The sequence below is a fragment of the Hypomesus transpacificus genome, chromosome 6 (assembly GCF_021917145.1).
Source record: "Hypomesus transpacificus isolate Combined female chromosome 6, fHypTra1, whole genome shotgun sequence".
Taxonomy (NCBI): Eukaryota; Metazoa; Chordata; class Actinopteri; order Osmeriformes; family Osmeridae; genus Hypomesus; species Hypomesus transpacificus.
Window position 1 is genome coordinate 5,003,885 of NC_061065.1, and position 20,977 is coordinate 5,024,861.

Consider the following 20,977-nt stretch of genomic DNA (forward strand, 5'->3'; position numbering starts at 1 on the left):
CCATTGCGGACACAAAACGCACACTACCCGAGTTTAAACTTCAACAATTGGAGCAAATGTCGGAAGTCGCTCAACAGTATTAACCACCAGGATCTGCTGTAGCCTATGCCTAGGCCGTGAACGTACACACACACAACTACCCTCACACACGCACACTTATCCCCCCCCACACACACGCCTACCCCCACACCCAGACATCTACCACCACACACGAAACACCGACCGACCCACAAACACACACACACAGACAGTGTTAGCTTCTAGAGGAGATCTTTGGAGGATAATCTCTGCACAGAGATACAAAACGTCAGGAGTCAGGACATTTATTATCTGAGTCATCTGCTTGTGTGTGTGTGGGTGTGTGTGTGTCTGTGTCTGTAATTTCATCTCCAGGAACGTGTGTGTGTGTGGACGTTGAGAAGCCTTAGCTACCTTTGTTCCACTCAATAATTTATCAGCTGAAGCTGGCCTGTCAGATCTCAGATTTCCTGCATTGTGTGTCTCTCTGTGTGTCTGCGTGTGGGGGTTTGTCAGAAGGGGAGGAGGAAGGGGGACAGTTTGATTTTGTGATGTTGGTAGTGTGCCTGCATCTTGTTCCTGTCACTGTCAGACCTGTAAACAAAGGCAGTATCTGTGTGTGTGTGTGTGTGTTATGTGGGGAGCTTTGAACATGGCTTTATGCCTTCCAAAATGTTCCCACTCAGTCTTCGGTTCTCAATCTCGACCACCTTCCTCTCTTTTTCTCTCTCATTTCTCTCTGTCTCATATCAATTCAATGATTTTCTCCAATAAAGTTTTGGTATCTCTTCTGACTAGTACATGGATTCCTAGTAAAACATTTACCATGTGTAATTAAGTGAAAAAACTCACTTCTGCTTCTTTCACATTTTAGACAGAAAGGTCTGGTCATGGCGCCTCTCTCTGTAGCAAGTCTATGATCAGTTCAGACATGATCAGGACCTTGCTTTGGTGTTGCTGTAACTTTTGTGTTTTTTGACCGGACGCTAAATGCATTTCATGTTGCAGTCGGTGTGTGAGTGTGTGTGTGAATTGGTGAATGACAGCCAGCTGTAAAGCACTTAGGTTGTACCGTGGGATGCTGTTAAATGTGCTATATAAATGCAGTCCATTTGCCATGTACTTTGTAACAAATGTCAATCTATTCTTTATCTCTCCCCTAAGTTGTTCTCATATATTCCTTTTTCATACAATGCTTACTCCAGGAAAACAACCTGATCTGGCATAGGTGTGTGTGTGTGTTTGTGTGTGTGTGTTTGTGACCAGAGCATGGCTGTCAAACCAAAGGTTTGCTGACCTGCCATTACCGCTGTGCCCCACCACTTGAACTACTGTAGGAGTTAGCATGTCTCTTAGTGCTTGTGTGCTCTGAGATATGGACTGGGTTTGGCTGGAGGAAATGGAACAATTAGACAAGATATGGTGACCTGAGCCGGCTGACTGGCTGACTGGCTGGCTGACTGACTGGCTTACTGGCTGACTGGCTGACTAACTGGCTGGCTGGCTCACTGACTGACTGGCTGACTGACTAACTGGCTGGCTGGCTCACTGGCTGATTGGCTGACTGACTAGCTGGCTGGCTGGCTGGCTGGCTGACTGGCTGACTGACTGGCTGACTGGCTGGTACATACCTGAGGCTCCAGGGTAAATACCATTATGAGCCTGGTGTGTTGCCTGTCCAGGATTATAATCTAAGAAGTCTGGCAGAGACTGGCACTGACTGACATTGCACAAGCATCCTGTCTGAACACTGATTCTATGTTGAAACCAAATAACACTCTGACCCTGAGGGAAACTAAGCTCCATATACACACTTGACCAGGAACTGCTCACACACACACAAACACACGCATGGCACAACAACGTGACACGCAAAATCACCTTGCAAGTCTTTATTTGATCAAGATCTGATATTTCTCCTTCACCCCAATTCCTAATTAAAACAATAAAATAAACACAAACAATTTCTGAATCGGTATAGAAAATATTGTATTTTATTAATCATCCTTTCAATCCATTCCCTATAGAACAGAGGTCATGTAATGTTCTAAATCCTCAATATGAGAGAAGTGGTTTATGACATTTGACGTAGGCAAGGCTAGGCATAATGGGGAAACTACTTGGACTACGTTTTGGGGTGCAGTTCATTTTATCTACGTTAACCAAGAGTCCAACTTGAGACTGATTTAGATGCCAAGCTCAGAAATCTGACAGCAACCTCAGCGTCTCAAACACGCCCACAACCTTATTTGTCCAGTGCTCCCGAGAGTATACAGTACAGTAGGCTTTATCCACCGGTGTACAACTCCGTTCCAGTAGACAGCGGAACTTCCGTAACTTCTGAAGCGTATTCTTCATGATGTCATCATGTTACCGGATTCGGATGTTCTATTTCTAAACATTGATGGCGGAGGTGGGGAGCTCATTGTAACTGTATTATGAAAATAAAACATAACACAATGCCATGATGGCAAACTTACATCAGTTTCAATGAAGTGTAAATTAATTTCCTGCTAGTCTATTTTATTATCTAGTTTATTGTTCTTATCTGGGTTCCTTTCATCAGTTGAAGTACAACTACAATTGGAAGTTAGCGAGTTCTTAACAAAGTTGTGAACTCACTGTTGCTAGTACGATAAAAGGTCAACACAAAAACAAAGAAAAAAGTTTTATATCTCAAAACAAGCAGTTGACTATTGGTTGGCCAACTGATAAAAAATATCAAATGTGTTCTATTTGAAACATTTTCAACTATTGACCTCAGTCTAGTCAATAGTTCAACGTTAACATATTTGCTGGCTAATGAAAAGCCAATGAAACATGACAAATGATCGCCTCATATACTTCCTGTATATCTACATGACCACAATTAGATCCATAGAGTGGGCATGAATGTGACTCTTTCAATAAATGATCAAGACCTCCCATCAAATTGAGTCAATGGATAATGGATAACTGTTATGATCTAGTTGGATAGGAGGACTTGAAGAATATCTAGTCTGGTCATTTTATTTTCAGTCAGTATTGTCTACTTTTTTTCAAGTATGAAAGACACAGGGTTTGGTCAGATTACTTTGAAATGCAGTCCGTTACTGAATACAAATTACATGGATGGTAGGGTGAGTGTGTGGTGAGGGATGGTCAAATGGTATACTTAATATGAGTCTGTTGTGGGTGGCTCTCTGTGTGTGTGTGTGTGTGTGTGAGTTTGTGTTTGTGTGTGTGTGAGTTTGTGTTTGTGTGTGAGGGGCGGTGAAGGAAGGGGCCTTCATTCCTAGCCTGACGTTGTCATACTCATAATTCTAGTCAGAATATGAGTCTGAAACCTCTCCGTTGGGCTGTGAGTATGGAGCGTGTTTCAACCAAACTCGTAAAAAAACGCCTCTTTGCTCAATTGGATACACCTACAACCAGAGCAACGTAGTATGTTGTTTGTTGAAAACAAATTCAACCCAAGCGCTCTTTGGTGACGTGGTCGATTACGTTACTGTTGAACATCTGTCCATCATTGTATAAAGCCCGCCCTGACAATTTGATTGGTCTGAACAGCTCCTGTTCGGACATACTTTTTCCTAAAACTAGCGACCCCATACCCAACTTCCCGACCACATTTTTTTGTGGGCGGTGCTAAGCTGGGCTGGCAGCCAGGCTACTTCATTCCAGTCCTGATCCTAACTCTCTTTCTGCATCTTTCTCTCCATCTTTTCCAAGCCTTTTTCACCAGAAACCTGAACACGCATCCAGCATTAATGCCCTGTATCAGAATCAGAATTCGGTTTATTCGCCATGTATCGCCATGTATTTTATACAAACACAGAATATGTGAAGCCCTCTGTGACATGCTTGCGTGTAAAAAGGGCTATACAAATAAATTTGATTTGATTTGAATTTACTGTGGCAGGGAGGTGCAAACAATAAACATATATGGATCTTAAATTAAGTAAAAGTACAAAAGTTTAATTATTTCTAAGAACTAAACCTAAATCTAAGAATAAAACAATTTAAAAATAAAATATATATATACAAAGTATCTGAAAGACAAGAAAACCAGAACCCTTGCACACTCCCATAGACTGGTGGACTCAGATCCATGTGACCCTATTTAAATACATTAGATGCATGCATGGGACACAGCCAGGTGAAGATGTGTCTGGGCCTGCTTCTTCTCCTCCTCCCGCTGGCTCATCTGGATGTCCATGTCCTCAGCCTTCCTCCTCCAATCCCTGTCCTTCACCTCCAACTCTCTGTCACTCGACACTTGCCACTGCAGGCACAGGGTATGAAGGTGTCTCTTTGTCAAAAGCGTTGATCTCTTCCATTTTCTCAACCATGAGCCTCAACCAGCCTTTCACAGCCTTGAGGTTGCTCCGTCTCATCTCCAGGAGAGAGACCAGAGCCTGGGTCAGGGACTCCTCAGCCCTCCCCTAGGCTTCCAGAGCCTGGAACTTCTCATCTACCAAGCCCTTGTTCTTATCCTTTCTCTTTGTCGGCAGGCCTGTTAGGTTGCCTGTGACTGACTCCATTTAAGCCTCCATGGACATCATGGTGTTCTGGGATAATGCCAGGGCTCCTTTGGCTTGGGAGAAGGCCTGGCGAGCAAGTCGGGACTTTTCAATCTCCTTCGACAGTCTATCCTCAAGACCCAGTTAGTTCATTGTATGATCCTTTGCAGTGGGCCACTAGGCTGGCCTTGACCTGGATCATCGCAGTCTCAATCCTGGGTCTTGGTCTCTGCCAACTCTCCAAGTCAGTGGACCTCTCCCTCTGCATGCGCATTCTCTGGCGAAGGGCACCTGGCCTTATGTCCAGAACGTTCTCTCTCTCTGTTCTCGTGTACTGCTTGAGCTGCTTGTTTCGGTCTAAGGAGACAGCGCATCTTCTTCTGCATCTGGGAAGTCTTCTCATTCTCACAAAGCGCCTCCTGCTCCTTCTCCATCCTGTACAGCCGCTGCACTTCTGCTGCCCTTTGCTGCTTCTCCACCATCTCAAGGCTGCTGCGTTTTGTCTCCAGGAGAGAGACCTGAGCCTGGGTCAGGGACTCTTCAGCCCTCCCCTGGGCTTTCAGAGCCTGGATCCTCTCACCTACCAAGACCTTGTTCTCCCTCCTCTCTCTGTCTTGGTCAGCAGGCCTGTTAGCTCTCCTGTGGCTGACTTCATTTGAGCCTGCAAGGCCACCATGCTGACCTTGGTGTGCTCCAGAAGGTCCTCCAAGTGCTCTCTTCAGTTGACTGGGCCTTTGTAACGGCATCAGTTAGCTTTTCCTGGAGAGATCTTCCTCCAGGCTCTGTTCCAATCTCTCCGTTTTGGCTGTAAATGTTGCAGCCAGAGTGTTGGTCTGATCTTCAGAATGCTTCATATGTCTAAGCAGCCTATGCACCTCTTTCTGCATCTGTGCAGTTTTGTTCAGCAGCTGATGTTATCCATCTTGTACAAGTTATTCCTGCGATGCCTTCAGTTGTGTTTTTGTATTATCGTATTCTTGCATTTATTGTCTCGCTGTGCTTTAATAATTGTGTTATGTCCACTGTACTGTCCTGACTGCAGTGTTGAATGTATCTCTGTTTTAAAGCTCTTGGTGCAGAACAAATTCCCCTTGGGGCAATAAAGGTTTTCATTTATTCGTGTTCTGCCGCTCCTCCACGAAATCGGCAACGCGACCCATTGACGACTCGCGAGTCTCATCTGCGAAGCCAACCATTTCCTCTGCCACCGTTCCAGCGGTAACAGCAACGTTGACATCACGAGCCTGTTGGGGACAGTGACGTTTCACATTTTCACACAGATTTAGAATTCTATCCTGCTGTAGAGAGTATAGTGATTTTGTTATTTTTGATTTGTGATTCTGGTTTAACTTCCAGAAGGGTCAGGGTTCCTGATGGAGGGTTCAAGGTCCTTTCTTTTCACCTCTTCACTTTGGACATTTTTGCTGCCAACTCCTGCGCAGCTCTCTGATAAAGCATTAAACCGTTATTATATTCGTGGAATTATGTGAAAACCTAAGTACAGCCAAACATATGAAAAACAAACGTACGCCTTTACGTAGGCCTATTATGAAACAAAGTCATGTTGTTTCCTTTTCTGCCTGGCTCCATGATTTTCTTTTCATTGTAAAATCATTTCTGCAAAGCAAAACACATTGCCCGTGTTTTATCACTAATTTGTAATTTTCTAGTTTTGCCTTTAGTTTTGATCATTCGTTGTGCCTTGAATAAATGAATGAATGAATACAATCAATTGTCGGAGGATTATAATCATAGATCACATTACACAGATGCATAAGGAGCAAATATGCTGTTTTACCTGTCGACGACCTGAAAACATCCAGTTATGAGTTCAGTTTGCTCGATTGTTACTTATATAGCAAATTTGATTATGACGTCCTACATGTGTTTCAAAGTGTTTCCACAACTGAAGTGTTGGATGTTTGGAAACCTATTCACATGCACACACACACACACATGTACACATATGTAGACACCCGTACACAGATGCACAAACAAGCACACACACGCAAACACAAGAACACAAACACACAGTAAGGTACACTGTAAAAAAAACGTAAAAAAACTGGAACAATCTGGTAGCTGGGACGTCAGATTAAACACATTAAATTACAGACTTTTATTTATTTATTAACATTAATTACCTGTAAAATAATTGTAATTTTCCTGTACCAAATTTACAAGACATATCTGTGATATGACATTACAGGCTGTTCTTTGCCGGTAAATCTTACTTTTATTAATTGAACTTCTCTGTAAAAAAACAGCATTTCTAATTTTAAATGTGTACTGTTATCCTGAATAAACCAGATTTGCGGGGGAAAAATGATTTGTACTTGTACAAACACATGTACGTTGTCTACGTTCACATAAACCCATGTTATGACACGTTCCAACAGGGCCGGAGTGGGACTCATTTTCAGTACTGGAGTTTCATGCCTTAGACCGGCCCACTTTAGTTCACGACTGATTATATTAAAATAATGTAATTAAAACCCTAGAATACAAGTCTGCAATAGTGCACTGTTCTCTGCAGACTTGTAATGAATTGAAAACAATTGCAAACATTTATTTCTCACCACATTTATTTCTCACCACAATCAAAAGTGGAGTTAATGTATTGCTGAATCATCAGGTATCATTAATGATCTCAGGGCACTTTCTATAGAGCAGGTGTACACACCATGCTCTTTATTACTATTAGTTCTTCTCATTCTTATATTTACTCAATGATAATCCTCCCTGCCCATTGTGGTGTGTTGGGCTCATGACTCGAGCTTGGTAACGTTACTGTACTGGGCCTGGGCCTGGCTTTTCACTGTTAACAGCTAACAGGACTAGAGGCTGCTGCTGCTACAGGACCTTAGGAACATACTGGACATCAGGCCATCTCATACTTTCGATTGTGTTTGTCTGTATGTCTAGTGTGGTCTGCATGTTCACATACTACACTGTAAAAAATAAAATAAAGATTAATTAAAGATAAAAGATAAAACATTCTAAGGTCCTGCACATGTGGCCATCTTTTTACATACGTAAATGTTGCGTCTTTGTGGACTTTGTTACAGTAATGAGTTAATGACACAGAAGATATTTGTGCATAGCTGTGTGGGCGAGAACTCAAATTAATAGCAAAAAACTGACACATATACTCTGTGGTATGTACACTAATCCAGCACATATACACACACACACACACACACAAACGCACACACACACACACTGCAGGCTGAATACATAGCTCCCATTCTGTAACCTTCATGGCCTAATATTGTCTCTCGGTGGTGGTACAGTAGGTCATCTCCCTAAAGGCATCATTTTATTCTGTAAATTTGCTGAGGAGAGCTTTCTCCTATTCTAATGTCACTAATGTTCCCCTGAGCCTCCCAGAGCACGGCCAACACAACTGTAATTACCCTGCAGGGGAGACAAATGTCAACTGTCTGACATCCTATTGGCTCTTAGACATGGAAGCATCCAGGGTCCTGAATGGCTCAGAGACACAGTACCGAGAGGTCCCGAAGATTGAGAGGTTTGGAGGTGTTCTCTTGGGGAGAGATGTCACAGACAGTGAGACAGACAGACAGACAGAGGGCATCCGTGCACTTCCATGTTAATGTAACGGGGGTGTAACAGACGTGGTCTTGCTCCGTCAGACGGCTTTATGGACCATTTGTTCGTCCCTGCCTGGGTCTCGAACACGCCGCCTCTGACTGCCAAGCGCAACCCCTACCAGCTAAGCCAAAGAAAAGTTGGCTATTCGTTGACGCGGGTGGCCTGTTACATACCTGAGGAGTGAGTTTCACCGATTCACACCGGTTAGACTAACAGATCTGGGACCTCTACCTTGGTTTGCATCGAGGCCTCTGGATTTGTCAGGTGATGGATGTTAGCTGTCTGCCAGCGTCGTTGATCTCGCCGAACTTGATGAAGCATTTAAAGGAAGGGGGCGCTCATGAATCTGCACCATATCGCCACAGATGACATGGGTAAGGAAATGTCTGAATCAGAACACCATTACTTGCCCCTGTCAGAATGAGGAGGGGATTTCTGTTCATGTGTGGCTGCTTCACCCACTCCTGCCTGTCCATTGCTGTTTACACAGTCCCTCATGATGGTCTGGGAAGCACCGGTCATGAGTTAGAATGACTCACACACACACACAGCAGTACACCCACACACACATGGACACACACACACACACACACACACACACCTCACCCACCAGGATGCTGTCTGTCTGTTGTAATGCTGTACTCCACTAATGTGATTATTCATGACATGAGAGGTGTGTAAACAACATTATACTGTGTGTGTATGGGTGTGTGCACACATGTGCCTGTGTGTGTGTACGTGTGTGTGTGCCCTTGTGTGTGTGTGTGTGTGTATGTTTGTGTGTGTGTGTGTGTGTGTGAGAGAGAGTATGTGTGGGATCCCCGATTAGAGCGCCTGTTTGAAGTGTTTTACTACTGAACATGTCTGAAGGTAAGTGTAATGGATGATAGTGATTAACACTGTGACAGGTCTACACATATTCACCCTCTTTTACACACACACACACACACACACACACACACACACACACACACACACACACACACACACACACACACACACTCTCCCTCACACACACATACACTTATGCATACACACACACAAGTGTGCGTGTGTAACATCAGCCTCATAGGGCTCAGAAGTCTGGCTGGCTCTCCTCAATAAAAACACATCCGTTTACTCCCCTCCAGTAACCCGCAAGGCTGTCACACACGAATACGCGCGTGCACGTTGTCGAGGATACCAGGATCCCATATATCATGTCTACAAGGATTACCCAGAAGGCCGCTGGAGGGTTTAAGCGTCTCCGAGCTGCTAATTCCATGAGTCACAATCCTGGAGAGCTGCTTCATTAACAACCTTGCACCACTTAACACACACACGCACACGCACACACTCACACGCTTCTCAGATGCGGTGATATCTGCTGCATCTCTGACAGGCGTTGGTATGGCGTTAGGAGGATAGGAGGTATGCCGTCTGTCCTGTCACCCCGGCGATGGAAGGAGGAGAAGAGACAGTTATGGAGGGATGAGGAGATGGGTCACACACACACCATCACAAAGACCCACACACAAACACGCGCAAACATACAAACATACCCCCACAAATACACACACACCTACACACAACAACACATACACCTTTGATGTCTAGATGGACATTAGATGTTGTCCAGCTAATGTACAGAGTTCTGCTGCTGATAACTAGGCAGTGGAGGCTTTCCAGCGTAGCTTCCCCTGATTGGTCGAGGGTGTGTTGATCTAGGCTGAAAATCTGATTCATGTGAGTTGGAGTCATAGCTATTGGCTGGACATTGCACACATCCATATCTGTGTCCAATTTGGATTGGCCGAGACTTTGGAATTTGTTTGATGTGAGAGCCAGCGTTGTCTGATGAATTTTACTCCTACTAGCAGTGAGACTGGATGCTGGTGAGATAGGGCAGGGACATCATCAATGAGGGACTCCAAACATGAGTGACTTCACACTTCTACATAATCAGTATATTCAAAGACCAGGGCTGTACTAGAATATAAAGATTTAATAACTTCCCTTACTGTTTAATTCTCAGGGAGAGACAGGGTCCCCTTCGTGATTAAGGATTTCTGTCTGTATTTTAGAGGGGTGGAAGGAACAGTCAAATGTCTCTCTCTCTCTCATCAACAACATAATTAACTCACCAGCTTATAGAGGTGGAAACCTGGTGCCAACGAGTTTTACTCTGTGTTGATCTCTGATCTCTCTCCCCGGTTAGAGTCTTTGAGCTGAGATTCACATTATCATTGTGGTTTATGAATTCTGAATACAATAGCTCAATGAAAAGGTTAAGAAAAAGGTTGTGTTTGTATTCTCACTTTGTAGTTTTTTCTTCCACATTCTTCTTCTCTCTCTCTCTCTCTCTCTCTCTCTCTCTCTCTCTCTCTCTCTCTCTCTCTCTCTCTCTCTCTCTCTCTCTTTCTCTCTCTTTCTCTCTCTCTCGCTCGCTCTCTTCCTCTCTCTCTCTCTCTCTCTCTCTCTCTCTCTCTCTCTCTCTCTCTCTCTCTCTCTCTCTCTCTCTCTCTCTCTCTCTCTTTCTCTCTCTCTCTCTCTCTCTCTCTCTCTCTCTCTCTCGCTCGCTCTCTTCCTCGCTCTCTCTCTCTCTCTCTCTCTCTCTCTCTCTCTCTCTCTCTCTCTCGCTCGCTCTCTTCCTCGCTCTCTCTCTCTCTCTCTCTCTCTCTCTCCCTCTCTCTCTATTTCTCTCTCTCTGCTGGTGACCCATTATCTCTATAAGATAATGGCTGCAATATCAAGCCAATATCCAAACAGAAAAATAGAGAGACGGTCTGTGATTTGGACTGAAGTTCAGTTTTTCACTTCCATCTCAGGTTCCAGCGCGGGCATTCTGGGAGTTTGACACTGTGAACTCACTCACTCCCTCCATCCCACCTCCGCTCTTTTTTGCTTCAGTTTCTCTCTCTCCCTTTGTACCCCCCCTCCATCTCTCCATCTCTGGGGGTGAAGGCTACACCAGATTAGTCCAGACCAAACCAGGCCAGTCTATTCAAGACCAGTCCAGCTTTCACACATCACCGCAGTACGGCTCGCCCTCCTTGTGGCTGTCGTCTTGAAACACATTCATCCCTCCTCCTCTCCTTCTGAAGAAACCTGCTCACTCCTCCGGGATACGCAAATCTCCCCTCCCTGCAGGAGAGAAAGAAAGAGAGAGCAAGGAGAGGGAAATCTGACGTGACCCTTCCTTCCTCCTTTCCACCGCTCCCCCTTTCAGCCCCCAGCGGTTTTGAACCGCCATCCGATGACTAGCGTTGCTGACAGCATTGTAGTATCGAGTTATACAAGGCATGGATTAGCGGCTTATAAAAGATGCATGGTGCCTTGCACAGATGTTGCATACCTGCCCCTGCCCACCTTTTTCCCCCTGTTTGTGCCTTTTTGATGTTCTGGGCAGAGGAAGAAGGTGAGACGGATGGATGACGCTCTCCTTTTCGCCCCCTTCTGTTCCTCTGTGGGGTCTTATTGATTAAGGATGCGTTTTTGTGTGTGTTGAGGGTGGGGTGGTGGATTGGAACAGCCAAATGTCGCTCTCCCTCTTTCCTTGTGGACGTCAACAACACAATTACAGTAACTCATCGCCTTACAGGGGATGGGGATAACCCGGTGACAAAGACATTTGCTCTGTCTGTTGCACTCAGCCAATCAAAATCGTTCTCGTCGGAATGTTTAGGCTACCTGGTTCAGCTCTATCTCTCTGTCTCTTTCTCTGAGTGACCCATTCCCTCACCTCACTCCTCACGGAAATAGAAATGCAATATCAAAGGGCTTCTGGGAGTCTGAAAGGCTTTCCAGTCAAGTACAGTAGTGTTGTCGCTGGCAGGCTATTCACTTTTAATAGGCCGAGGAAATCTGCTTGGGTCCTGTTAGCTTTGCTTCGAAAGTCTCTCAAGTAGTTGTGCTTCACTCATAGTCTCAGCTTCCTGTGTTTCTCCTGTGAGCTTTGGATGATTTTACAAACCGGGATATCAGAAGTCATTTCATTTTTTCTCCCTCTGGCTTTAATGACTGTGCACAGGAGATACACACACACGCACGCACACACCCAGAAACACCAGAGGTTTATTAGTTTCTCTGTGATTCATTGTTCTTTTTCTAATTTGAGTTGAGCGAATACGTTTGTGTTGAACTTTGTGTGTGTATGTGAGTGTGTAAGAGGTATGTGTGGAGGCAAATTATTCACACAGAGAAAACATTGATCATTCACATCAACGCTTTTGTTAAATTGGTGGAGCGCCAGTGTACAGTTAGCAGTGGGTTCCAGAGAGTGTGAAGGTTTGATCCTTGGTCCCTGGTAGGCTGGTGAGGAAGAAAGCAAAAAGCTTCTCATTGCCTTGGTTCAGAATCAGAATCAGAATCAGAACAACACAGAGTCTGGTTCAACACAGAGTCTGCTGTTTCAGGACTCAAATTGTTCCACAATAAACATACACAGCGCACAGTGACATCAGCCGATTCCAACATGTCAGGCACTACCCAATGACAAGTGAGTCATGAAGTGAAGTTCAAAGTTTGACAGGAAGTGAGACTGGCACATTGTGTACTCAGTGAAATGCCACTGTTGGAGATTGGCTGTAAATTGTCCTGTGAATAGTCCCAGAGTTAGGGTTAGAGACCATTCTGGATGATTGGTGGGATCCAGGTGAATAAGTATGTTTACATCCAGATTCAAGCAGGGCGAATAAGCTGCTATTGTTCCTTTGTGTGAACGTGTATGGTGCTTGTGTGGGTATGTGTGTGTGCGTGTGTGTGCGTGTGTGTGTGTGCGTGTGGAGTGTTGAGTCGTGAGCCCTGGAGTAGAAAAGTTTTGTTCCTGTTCCCATGCTGTGTAACCCCTCTTGCTGACATTTCACTCAAACGTCTGCTTTGTATTCATCTGGATCCGTATCCATGACAGCGTGTGTGTGTGTGAATGTGTGTGGGGGTGGGTACCTGCAGGGCTTTAGTTGGGAGCATTAGTGAAGTGTGTGTGCCGCTGTGAGTTACTTGGTCTAGAGTTCTGTAGCTCCATGACACACAGAGAATATGGACTGAAGGACTGGAGAGAGAGAGAGAGAGAGAGAGAGAGAGAGAGAGTTGGTGTGTTAGCGAAATTACGTTATTCATGTTGTTTCTGTTAAAGCTAAATGTAACATGCACACTGTACATAACGCCCCGTACTGTTTATGACAACGCAGGACGTCAACACAAACACTTTTGTTTGACAGTGTGCTGGGAAAAAGATTGGCATCCGAGAGACACGGGGGCTGTAGGGGAGAGAGGGAGGGGGAAGGACATTTGTCAGGGCGGGATTTGAACCTGGGCCCCTGCATTAAGGCCTTAGCCTACGTGGCATGTGCTCTACCAGGTGTACCACCGGGGTGCCCCAATATACAATTATTCCTGTGTAATATATAATAGTCATGGTTCAGAAATGCAGTGACTCGATAATGCATGGCAGTGTGGACACGGCTGCATGTTGCGTGGCTGGATCGCGTGGTCAAGCTCCGTAGGCGCTCCACTGTAGCCCACACCAGCCGCCAGAACTCTGCCGTCCGCGGCAGCGACGCTGACCTCTGTCAATGAGGAGGAGGAGCTCTCTCCAGTCCCCCATTGATTTCTCATTTTCTCCCCGCCATCTCTCTGCTCTCCATCTCTCCACCCCCTCTCTCTCTCCCTCTCTCTCTCTCTCTCTCTCTCTCTCTCTCTCTCTCTCTCTCTCTCTCTCTCTCTCTCTCTCTCTCCGGCCTCTCTCTCTTTCTTTGCCTCTCTCCTTCCACTTTCTTCCTCGGACTCTCTCCGGCCTCTCTCTCTCCTCCTGTCGTTTGTAAATGACAGGAGCCCCCCCCCCGCCCCCGCCCCCACTCCCCCCCCCCTCCCCCCTTCCACACTCTCACTCACCCTTCCGCCCCTCTCCTCCCTCCACTCCAGCGCCCTAGACAGAAAGCCAGGTGTCTTGGTTCAGTGATGATGAAATAATTAGTTTGGAAAATGTGAGCTTTGAACAGGATTAGAGAAGAGAGGGAGAGAGGAGGGAGTGTGAGAGGTCACAGCAAATAAAGGGAAATTCTATTCTCTCCCTCTCTTTTTTTCCTCTCTCTCTCTTTCTCCCTCTCTCCCCTTGTCCTCTTGAGTGTCTTATTCAGCCCATATCAGACCTGTCATTTGAGATGAGAGAGTGGTGCTTCAGCTAAGACCTGCTCATACCGGAGACACTTCACACGCAGCCACATTCTCAATCTGCACACATTCAGTCTACACACATTCAGTCTTCACATGCTCAGTCTGCATACTTCCGTCTGCACACCTCAGTCTGCACACACTCAGTCTGCACACCTCAGTCTGCACACACTCAGTCTGCACACCTCAGTCTGCACACCTCAGTCTGCACACACTCAGTCTGCACACCTCAGTCTGCACACCTCAGTCTGCACACACTCAGTCTGCACACCTCAGTCTGCACACGCTCAGTCTGCACACGCTCAGTCTGCACACACTCAGTCTGCACACACTCAGTCTGCACACACTCAGTTTGCACATGCTCAGTCTGCACACACACAGTCTGCACATGCTCAGTCTGCACACGCTCAGTCTGCACACACTCAGTCTGCACATGCTCAGTCTGCACACACTGAGGGCTGTTTAGCCTTGAGAACGTCCTTCTTTCTTCTGCTCTCCTGCTTTGCTCGATGGATTATGCCATGAGTTGTTTGCCGTTCTCCTCCTTCTCCCCTAGCCCTCTAGGGTTTTCATGCATCACGCTTCCAGGTACGCCAGCTTGCCTTTGTCATTCCTGGTCCCCTTAACTTCACACTTCCAGACAGGCTTCAAAAGAGCCTCAGACCCAACCTTGTCCTCCAGGTCTCCAGGTTCTCCTCCACGACTGCCTGGTCCTTCAGATCGGATTTAGCCTCCTAAGCTATAACTGCTCTGCTCTGCGCTGAGCATCCACAGCGAGGCTTCCGACCCTCCCTCAGGGAGACCACCACCTGGGGTCCCTCCGGCCCTGGCTGTGCTCTCCGTCAGTGGTCCCTGGTGGTGCTGTTCACTAAAAGATGAGAGGTGTCTAAGCCAGGGTTCCTTCTGCTAGGGAACCAGCTGTCATGGCCGCCAGAGCCCGGCCCCTCTCCTCTTGCCGGAGGTGGAGGAGCCTTTTTATTCTTCCGGAAGGTTCCAGCTCGTTCCCCCTCTTCTTTGCCCTCTCCTGCTGCTGTGGGCCTCCATCCCCTCAGGCTGTTGGGGAGTTGTATCTGTAACTTCCTGTTGGGAGAGCTCTCGAGGGCTCCCGCTCAGCAATTTGAAGGATCACGGCTTCCTTATATCAGCCAAAACTGAATGTAAAAATAAATATTAAATATCTGGAATTTAAATATTGATCTTTGATATGGAGATTTCGTTTTCTCCCCCCATCCTCATTTTGTCAGCGGGAAGGGCATGTTTAATTGATGGAATCTGAGCAAGCAGTGTTGTTTCACAGTAATGATGTCCACTCAGAAATTGCTTGAGTGATAAACTGGATGTGAGACTTATGATCAGGAAGAAAGTTCATTAGTGCAACAGCACAATTTACTGTTGCCCTAAGTTACAGGGAGGATTATATGGAATGATAAGTATTGCGTTCTAAGTAGCCACTAAATTGTTGGGTTTATTGTCATCAATCCAATTCATTATCCCAAAATATGGTTGTTTATCTCTGTTGCCCTCCCCTAGGCAAAATGCAAATCTTTAGAAAACCTTTTTTTAATGCGTTTGCGCTAGCTGTTTTATGTACGACGATTACAGCAAAAATATTCTGTAACACTTTACATCCAGGTGCTTGTAATAAGCATTAGCTAATAGATAAAGCCCCAATAGGATGCTTATTAACATTAATACGTGTGAAGCAGATTATGCCGTATTAGTGTTAATAATATTAGTAAGGGTTAGGGTTAGTGTTATCAAAAGATGAGTTTATTGAAAAAAAAGCGCTTGTTAACATTAATATGTGTTGATGTTTCTTACCTATGAACAAATGCTTATTATGAGCACCTGAATCTAAAGTTTTACCAATCCAATCCTTCATCTTGACCTGCAGTCCTTTTGGCTTGCTGGCTCTGTGCTCTTGTTGGAATGTAGATCTGGAGTGTTGATCTGTGACCTATGATCTCACGCACCTGAGTTTGCTCCGAACAGGTGCTGAAATGCATCCTGGGTTTAGCGTCCTCTTGAATGAACAAGCACAAGAAAGGAATTTTATCTCCTTGAGAAGGAAAGGGGGACTGTGGGAAGAGAAATCCAGGTTATGAGCAGGTGCTCTGGTTGCACACGAGCACGCAACAGGTATGCACTCATACACACACAGAGATAATCTCCCTCACATACACACATTTGTTCGCGAGCATCATTTCTCTCACACGTCAAATCCCCATCTGTCTCCCTTTCCCTTCCGCGTACACACACACACCCACAACCACGCACACGCACACACAGGGTTTTCGATTCTGCAGTTTTTCACCGCAGCTTACAACACGGCTGTGTTGAACCACGTTTTTCCCCCCCCGTTGCGTTCGCTGTCTCCAGGATGTGTCTGAACCACTAATTTCCTGTCTTTACTGCGGCTGTCTCTGCCCTCATGGCTTTCTCCCTCTGTGGAAGCGATCAACATGACATTCCCTATCGACCACCTCTCGACTCCTACTGTTCCAATGGACTAGGTGCATGGCCCTGCCATGGCGGAAAACAGTGTTCTGCTGGTGTGCACACCGTACGCCATTCGAGACTTCAGGTTTCAAGACTCGAGGATCCTAATCACATAACGTTGTGACAGCGCGCTCCGAGCTACACCACACCGACCGTTGGACGGCTGCCAGGAAGCCCCCGTGTGTGTCACCCATCTATTCTTTCATGTCGACAGTCCAATTAACAATGCCAGAGTGAAAGAAAGGTCAAATATTCCTCTTGGTCTTCATCTCCCAGGGCCATCGCAGATAGAGCTGTAGGGCCTTGTGTCACCTGGAGCCCGCCCCTGCTGGCTTTGATTCATTTGTCCTGCTGGAAAGCGTTAGGCCACACATGGAGCTGTTCGGTTGAAAATATCTGCCTTGCAGTAGAGTCATGACCAGCGTTCCAATTGTGTCAGAGGTCTTGGGGTTAGAAGGGGGTTGATGCTGGGTGACACCAATAGCACAGGATCCCCCAAGTTCAAATCATTCTCTTTAATTGCGAGAATTAATTTTTCATATATTGCGGTTCGTTGGCTGTTTGTTCCTATGGTTCCCAGAGGAACACGGCTGTCTCATTTGTAAGCATCGACTCGTGATCTCACATGTTTCTTGTCTCTCATGGAAGCTAAGTTACATAACAGTATCACTTGAGGCCTATTTAACATGAAAGAACTTTGAAGCAGAAGTTTTTTTGTGCTGTTGCCGTGCAGAGTTTTCAGGGTGCGCTGTCACTGCACGATGGTGGAGGATGACCTTGTACCAAGGTGGGAGGTGTTGACGTGTTGGACAGTGACAGCTAGCCAGTGACGTGCCACAGTAGACACCTCTTCTTGTCATCCCTGAGAGAAATATGACAAAAGGACAGCACACTTTCACCTTCCAAGCACACACACACACACTCTCTCTCTTTTTGTGACTTTATCAGACATACCCACACTTCTCCCTTTGTGAGGCAGTCAAGCGGGAGATCCTCTTTTTAAACTAGCCAGGTGTTTAGAGTGAAGGTATAATTTACTAATGGATGCGTGGGACTTTTTGTAATACTTTTATTTGTTTGACATTTCTACTGTTCCACCCACATCACCTTTCCAGTGTTGCTAAGATGGTTAAGTGAGGCTGTTATTAATGTTTTGCGAGCGATCCAGAGGAGGAAACACTCCAGCACTACCTTAGCTTCTGTTTTTTTTTTCTCTCTGTCTTTCTCTCTCTCTCTCTCTCTCTCTCTCTCTCTCTCTCTCTCTCTCTCTCTCTCTCTGTTTATCCCGCTCTCTCCCTCTCCCCTGTCCCCATCTGTCTCTGTTAAAACTGTAAAAACACTAAACTCCCGACAGGTTGTTGTAGAAATCCATTTCCGTCATTCAGGTTCAGAGGAGTCCATCTTGACATTTGCAAGTGTGTGCGTGTGTGTGTGTGTCTGTGCTACCCCACACCCTCCTTTCCGCCCTTTCTCCGTCCGTTTTGCTGTCCATCTGTTTGTGTGTCTGACGCTTCTGCGGTGTCTTTCCTTGTCATCTCGTGTTTGGAGTAAATGTCAGGTTGTTACATATGTGACCCAAACAAAAGAAGTCAGCTCTTGGCATTTACCTGAACACATCCCAGAACACGACTGAAGTCCCTAAGTGTCCTAATTCTGCCCGTTCCTATTTGATTCCACTGTACTCTCTACTCCTGTATACTTGCATACCAATATACTTGCATCTGTACTTACGTCCTCTGACTTGTGTGTCTTTAGGTTTGACTACCAGGAACTGCTCCATAACTCAAGTTTCTGCCTGGTGCCAAGAGGACGTCGGCTGGGATCGTTCCGCTTCCTAGAAGCTCTGCAGGTACACCAAAAACTCTCAGTGCCCTAACCCTAACCCTCGCAATGCCCTAACCCTCGCAAAGCTTTAACCCTTAACCTATCAGTGCTCTACCCCTAACCCTCTCATTGACCGCCCCACCCTAGCAACCAGGAGCCTTGAAGCACACCCTTACAAACATCTCCGACTGTATAGATGGGGCCATGTTATCCAGCCTTGTTTTGTTCACATGTCGACAGAGATGTCGTCTTCCAGACTGAGCTTTCCTAGTGCATTAAGAGGGTATCTGTTCTTCAGCTTTAACATGTACTGCTTGTTCGTAGTTGTTCGTAGTCTCCCCCACCACACCCCTGTCATCCTGTCTGTCTCTTCTCGCTTTGAAAGTTTCCCCCAATAGCCAGCTGGGTCTGGGTGCAAGGGTTAGCTTGTGATTAGAGGGTGGCTAGTTGAGTGAAGGGGTTAGCTTGTAGCCAGTTGGGTGCTGGAATTCGTTTTTGGTTAGCTGGTGGCTAGCTAGTTTGTGGGGTTAGCTTTTTAGCCAGTTGTTTGCCAGGGTTAGCTAATGGTTTACTGGTGGCTGGCTGGGGCTAACTGCCAAGCGACGCAGGAGCCAAGTTGCATGTGGAGCTCTCAGTAGGCCTAGGGCCCTGATGTTTGGCTGATTGGTATTGACAAGCTGTCATCTCCTCACAAACAGCCGCAGAACAGCTCTCTGAGTACTGTAGCTAGATGGACCAGGGCTATTTTAAAATCTGCCTACAGACACCACCCACTATCATAAACACCTGATTAACCCTGCCTGGTTTATCTCTTTTTATCTCTCCTCGCTGTGTCTCTCTATTACATTTACATTTGTTTGCAAATGTTCTCTGGATGCTAATTTAAATTATCAGATGGCACAGCAATGGCATAGTAAATAGTATTGCATATCCAATTGAATTCAGTCTTTGTCTTTTACACTGGCCACTTACAATGACAATACAAAGTCAGCACATACTTCTATTGTGTCAAATGTAACAGCCTGTGTACAGTATTGTTAGTCTGAGCTCTCTCTACAGAACACTTTTCTTCAGTTTCAGCTCTGTCACCAAATTGTTTTCATTGTATTTAAGTTGGTTGGGCATGGCTGACTGAGGGGTGTCTTTGGAAGCTTGCTATTATTGTGTCAGGACTATCTGGAAGGAAAGGTCACAATAAAGCTGGAGGAGTTAGGATCTTAATAAGGCTTGGAGGGAGGAGTTAGGATCTTAATGAAGCTGGGAGGGAGGAGTTAGGATCTTAATGAAGCTGGGAAGGAGGAGTTAGGATCTTAATGAAACTGGGAGGGAGGAGTTAGGATCTTAATGAAACTGGGAGGGAGGAGTTAGGATCTTAATGAACCTGAAAGGGAGGAGTTAGGATCTTAATGAAGCTGGGAGGGAGGAGTTAGGATCTTAATGAAGCTGGGAGGGAGGAGTTAGGATCTTAATGAAGCTGGGAAGGAGGAGTTAGGATCTTAATGAAACTGGGAGGGAGGAGTTAGGATCTTAATGAAACTGGGAGGGAGGAGTTAGGATCTTAATGAAGCTGGGAGGGAGGAGTTAGGATCTTAATGAAGCTGGGATGGAGGAGTTAGGATCTTAATGAAGCTGGGAAGGAGGAGTTAGGATCTTAATGAAGCTGAAAGGGAGGAGTTAGGATCTTAATGAAACTGGGAGGGAGGAGTTAGGATCTTAATGAAGCTGGGAAGGAGGAGTTAGGATCTTAATGAAGCTGAAAGGGAGGAGTTGGGATCTTAATGAAGCTGAAAGGGAGGAGTTAGGATCTTAATGAAGCTGGGAGGGAGGAGTTTGGATCCAAATAGCGTTTAGCAGGTAGAGTTGGGGGTCCATATAAGGCTTAGACGTTTGAGTCTTTAGTGCTTGGGCCTCGTTTTCTCTCCTTTGCCAATCTCCGAGGGATATATTGAACGGAGAACATAAAAAGGCTTTTAGACTTGACAGACAGCCTTCGCTTTCATAGGAGACCGAGGCGTCTCTGTGCGGCTCAAAATTCACATTTATAGAGGAGCAGGTATCAGATCCTACTGACCTGCTGCCAAGTCAAGCATCAGACCAAGATGACATATTTAGAGGCTGAGGGAGGTTGAACCGTATAAGTGTCAGGCAGGGCTACATCACTGTGAGGAATGGTTCCACACTGCTACATTAGCATTGCGGCTTCGCTCACCATCCTGTGTACCCCTCGCCAGTCCCAAAGAAGAAGTGTTCTCCGAGCCCGACTCGACTAATCACTACTGAGCAGAGGGGATTTTCAGTCTCAGACCACTCATCCTAGACTCTGCGCTCCACTAAGATTCCCTAAGCCCCAGAACAGTGTCATCTTCTAA

General features: G+C 45.9%; 1 protein-coding gene across 2 annotated transcripts in view; it reads left to right on the forward strand.

Annotated features, from left to right (window-relative positions):
* The window catches only part of LOC124468826 (exostosin-1), a 114,627-nt gene that overhangs the window by 64,714 nt on the left and 28,936 nt on the right, over nucleotides 1-20,977 (forward strand). For both annotated transcript variants that reach the window (XM_047021796.1, XM_047021797.1), the window contains one exon: nucleotides 18,540-18,633. In XM_047021796.1, the coding sequence (XP_046877752.1) occupies nucleotides 18,540-18,633 (94 nt within the window). The remainder of the gene's footprint in view (nucleotides 1-18,539; nucleotides 18,634-20,977) is intronic.